The sequence below is a fragment of the Mandrillus leucophaeus genome, unplaced genomic scaffold, assembly GCF_000951045.1.
Source record: "Mandrillus leucophaeus isolate KB7577 unplaced genomic scaffold, Mleu.le_1.0 Scaffold584, whole genome shotgun sequence".
NCBI lineage: Eukaryota > Metazoa > Chordata > Mammalia > Primates > Cercopithecidae > Mandrillus > Mandrillus leucophaeus.
Window position 1 is genome coordinate 56,804 of NW_012106297.1, and position 5,106 is coordinate 61,909.

The window sequence follows — 5,106 nt, forward strand, 5'->3', positions numbered from 1 at the left end:
GACCAACCCAGGAGTCCTTGTTCAATTTGAGTATATTTAGCGTGTAGCTGACGTCTCCTCCGTAATCACATGTTGTGACATAGAAATCAAAGTGCCAGACAAAGCCTCATTTTCTCCTTGATGTTATTTCTGTATGAACATTAGAAGTATTAATTTGTCTTCTGTGGTATCAGGAAAGGGTAGATGTCTGTCATTAATTAGGCCATGTCACCAGAGAGAACATTGCAACAAAAAAGGAAATATTTCTCAAGATGGTTGATGAAGTCAGTATTTAATGATGAGAATTACTTCACTAAGTATGAAAATAATATTATAACCACATGCTCATTATATTATCATACTCTTTTTACATGTGCCACGTGACATGGTAAGTAGCACGCTTTTTCCATCAGTAAAACAGAGGAAAAAATCTAATTTTATCTATTTTATTGAAATTTGTAGTAAATTTTAAGTATCTAGAAATAGTTCAGATTTCAGAAGAATTAAATAAGATATAACAAATATTGTTTTTAAATAGGATATATAATCTTTTTTTTTGAGACAGGGTCTCATTCACATCTAAGCTGGAGTTCAGTGGTGCGATCTTGGCTCACTGCAACTTTTGGCTCACTGCAACCTTCAGCTCACTGCAACCTCTGCCTCCTGGGCCGAGGTGATCCTCCTACCTCAGTCTGCCAAGTAGTAGCTGGCACTACAGGTGTGCACCACTACGCCAGGCTAATTTTTGTATTTTTAGTAGAGAGAGGTTTTTACCCTGTTGCTCAGGCTGGTCTTGAACTCCTGGGTTCAAGTGATCCTCTCACCTTGGCCTCCCAAAATGCTGGGATTACAGGCGTGAGCCACCGTGCACAGGCTGAAATAGGGTATATAATCTAAATGGAGTATGTAAGTGTGAGGATTGTGTTGATCAACTTTCATTTGTAAATATCTAGATAGTACATATGCACAGATGTATTTTAAATGCTATAGTACTTTATTTGGTCATTCTTTGTCACACTTTGCTATATAGAGGAATACTACTAATAATAGCAAAAGTTACATCATGCCTACTACATGCCAGGCATTGTTCTAAGTGTTTTATGTATATTAACCTAGCTAATCCATAATAATGCCATGAGGTAGGTACTATTATTTCCCATTAAGTTACGGACAGAAACCATGGAGCAAGCAATGTCTGCATTTGAATTCCAGCTCCACCTTTGAGTGACTGGGCAAATTATTTAACCATTTTGAGTCATAGTTTGTTTGTAAAATGGCAGTAACACTTACTACATAGTGTTAGTGTGGAAAATAAATGATTGGTCTAGAGTTAGATACCTGGCATGTAATAGGCACTGACGGAAGGAAAGCACTACTTTCCTATTTCAATGAACTGACTACTAGAAAGAGATTTAGTTCCTAATTTTGCATAATATACTTTATAGTGTCTGTGAGATCTTTGAAGACATAAAGTGTCTGAAACATAGTCAGTACTCAGTAATGTTTGTTGGCTGAAAAAATGAAAACACATAGAAATTTGCCCAAGTATTCTAAATATACTAGTGGTGACAAATATTGCTAATTGTGACTTAGGTAATTAAATCATTTGCATTATCTAATTAATTTGTTGGTGGTAATTAAATAACCTTGAAGAAAAAGTCCTTAGATATTTTCTCTGAGAAATTTCCTACCGGAGGCTTAAGAGCAACAAATCAGACCCAGCTGACAGGAGATATGTCTCCCGAGCTTGAAGATAGTGTTGGCAGTTTCCAAGAGAATTAGGTGAGATTTTTTCTTGCCTAGTCTTTGTAGGCAGTGAGATAGCTGTTTTCATGGCCTCTTACACTTCATTTTTGCTAATCTTACCATTAATAGTGTATTAAGATACCCAATTCTTAAAGTAGTGTTGGTTTTTATTTTATATTTATATTTAATTCTTCTAAATTATTGATAGGAAATTACAAAAACATATATTTTGCTTTTGTTATAATTAAAAAATAAAAAGCAAATTAATACCTTGCCACTTACTAGAGTGCTGTGTTCCCAATGCTTTGGCTATCAAAAGCAAGTTGTTCTTGATGATGATGGTGTTGGTTGCTCATGGTGGTGGTGGTGATGATAATGGTGATAATGATGATGGTGGTGATATGAGATTGGAAATCTCAAGTAAAAATGGATTCTTCTCTCCAAAACCTAAAATTGAACTCCGGACTTATAAATCCAACATTAGTACTATGTATTTTTCCTATCCAAATGGGGTTTTACATTGCAAATAAAGAGATGTAGATTCAGTTTGTTAGTTGGCAAATGATGTTACTCCGTTGATGGAGTTGAACTGTGGTTCTTCACTTCCATGTTCTTGCTCCATTGAAACTATTTCATTAAAGTAAGGAGGTTTTTCTAGGAATTAAAAAATTAGCAGTTGAAGTAACTATAGTGAGATCTATTATATCATTATTTAACCTGATTAAGTAAAGGCTAATTCATTTTGACCATTTTTATTCAACTGTTATTTGGTGGAAATCTAATTTTGCTCCTCTGAATTTGTTCATGTTCTTTCTAAGTATCTTATCAGCAGCATTATTCTTTTTTTTTTTTAATTTAATTTTATTTATTTATTTTTTTTTTGTGAGGAGTTTCACTCTTGTTGCCCAGGCTGGAGTGCAGTGGCATGATCTTGGCTCACTGCAACCTCCACCTCCCAGGTTCAAGTGATTCTCCTGCCTCAGCCTCCTGAGTAGCTGGGATTACAGGCATATGCCACCACGCCTGGCTAAGTTTTGTATTTTTAGTAGAGACGGAGTTTCTCCGTGTTGGTCAGGCTGGTCTCAAACTCTCAAACTCAGGTGATCCACCGGCCTCTGCCTCCCAAAGCATTGGGATTATAGGCGTGAGCCACCATGCCCAGCAATCAGCAGGAATGTTCTAAGGGAATGGTAAATTTCTCACCTCCTGTGGTATGATGTCATCCCATCTGTGTGTTGCACACAGACTTATTTCATGACCCTGAGTAGCACCCTATATCCAGGCTGTATTTGCTCAATGACCTCTTAGCTCTCTGCATCCTGGTTTGGGTAACTGGCTTATTTTTACTTTGATATCTGAACTACAGAGCCTACCAGTGGGATTCTTGCTGGGAGAGATGCCAGGCCTTTTCTGGCAGACTATGTTGGAAGACACCAAGTTTGGACAAAAATTCTGAGAGTTGCTTGAATCTTTGCAGCAATTCCATGTCAATAGCTAGACACGAGAAACATTTTAGGAAGATGGGAATGAATAAATGTGCATTTCAATAAATTCCAAAGAGAAAGAACTGTTCATTTTTCCCCCTTATCCCCTGAAGATTATCTGCAACATCCCTACAGTATGTGCAGTCCTTCAGAATTTCAGAATTGATGGACTCCAGATGGAATCACAATTTGAACTTACTGGCCATAGTCAGTCTGCCCTTGACCTCACACATTTCTCTAGCCCTATGCTCACCAACAAGAATCTGTGGAATAATGGGGCTATCAACCAAATTCATGGACTGGAAAAAATCCTGCAAACACTAACTTCAAAGACTAGATCATAATTTGAAAAACACAATGTAAACAGGAAAAAAAGAGGAGGGGGACAATTGTAAGCTGCTAGCAATTAGGCACTAATTAACTTCCTTCAGTTGTGTAGCTGCTGCCACCCAGCAGTACCATTTTTATCTCTTTCACATGTATAGAGATTCCCCAAGCTAATGGTTCCTTAGTGAAACTAAGCCACAATTTGCAGACCAACTTACAGGAAAGATATATCATAAATATATTCACATCTAACTGACTAACTGAATTCCTCAATTTTATTTATAGTAAAAACCAAATTAAATGGAAAGCAGACAGCATGCCTGTTAGAGTCATCTGTGTGTCCCTGCAAGTTAGCACAGTGCCTGGCACATAATAATTGTGCAAAAAACAGATGTCATTGAATGAATTTATTTATTTCTGTTAATACTCATGAAATCTGACTGTTTCAAACACTGGAAATTAATTTACTTTTGTTTACCTTATTGAGTGGTGGATATTTACATTAGGAGTTACTTAATATCTCTTTGATGGTACCTTCTTTGAAGATTAATTCTTATTGTGTAGCAACATAGATGTAAAACATGTAATCTATTAAGACAAATATATCAACATCCCAGAATTATCTCAGAGAATTGTTTTCTTTTTGATGATAAATTCCTGATTTAGTGTTTCATTTTCAAAAGTCTTTTTCCTGTCATAGAAGTGTAATGAAACAGAAAGTTTGAATAACTGATATTTTTTGTTAAGTTGAGGTCCTGTGGATGCACGGACATGAGTCAAATGACCAGTGTAGCAGGATCTTGGGAGGGACTGGCAGAGATTACAATTCAGAGCCAGGTTACAGTTGATGAAACTGCATTCCATCAAAAGTTTTAAGTGTCTTTTATATACAAGCCACTGCATGATATACAAGGGATGTTAAATGCTATAGAATGTAATAGAATATGGAATAATGTGAGTACATGGTTTCTGACCTTAACAAAGTTATGATCAAATAAATAAAAATAGAAAGATCAAGTTGAACAAAGCAGACAGCATAGTCAGGACAAGCTGTGGCTCCAATCCTACATTCGTTGTCTAGAAAGAGCCAAAAGTTCTATCTAGAGACTTTGCCTTGGAACAGGTTCATAGAGAAGTATCAGATTAGTGGCACAAACTGTAGGTTGGCTAGGGGAAGCAAGCCAGCAAGGGGCTTCATGGTAACCAGTGGAAACACAACAATATAACATCGGGATCAAATTCATTTAACTTTCAAAGAGAGTTTACTTCCCTTGTTTTCATTACCACTGGTTTCTTTCCTGACATATCTATGATGTGGGTCATCCATAGAGGAAGGCAATAAAGGTGTGGTGGTGAAAAACCTACAAATCTGCTAACATAGGAAGCTTCTAACATCAAGATAAATTGGCATTTTTTCTACATACATATACTTTTATTTGCAGAACCACCCAAAGTCACTGTGATGCCCAAGAATCAGTCTTTCACAGGAGGATCTGAGGTCTCCATCATGTGTTCTGCAACAGGTTATCCCAAACCAAAGATCGCCTGGACCGTTAATGATATGTTTATC

General features: G+C 36.7%; 1 protein-coding gene across 1 annotated transcript in view; it reads left to right on the top strand.

Annotated features, from left to right (window-relative positions):
- Positions 1–5,106, top strand: part of HMCN1 (hemicentin 1) — a gene marked incomplete at its 5' end in the record, with an annotated part of 290,930 nt that overhangs the window by 39,511 nt on the left and 246,313 nt on the right. Inside the window, one exon of the mRNA XM_011999163.1 lies at positions 4,979–5,099. Within this exon, the coding sequence (XP_011854553.1) occupies positions 4,979–5,099 (121 nt within the window). The remainder of the gene's footprint in view (positions 1–4,978; positions 5,100–5,106) is intronic.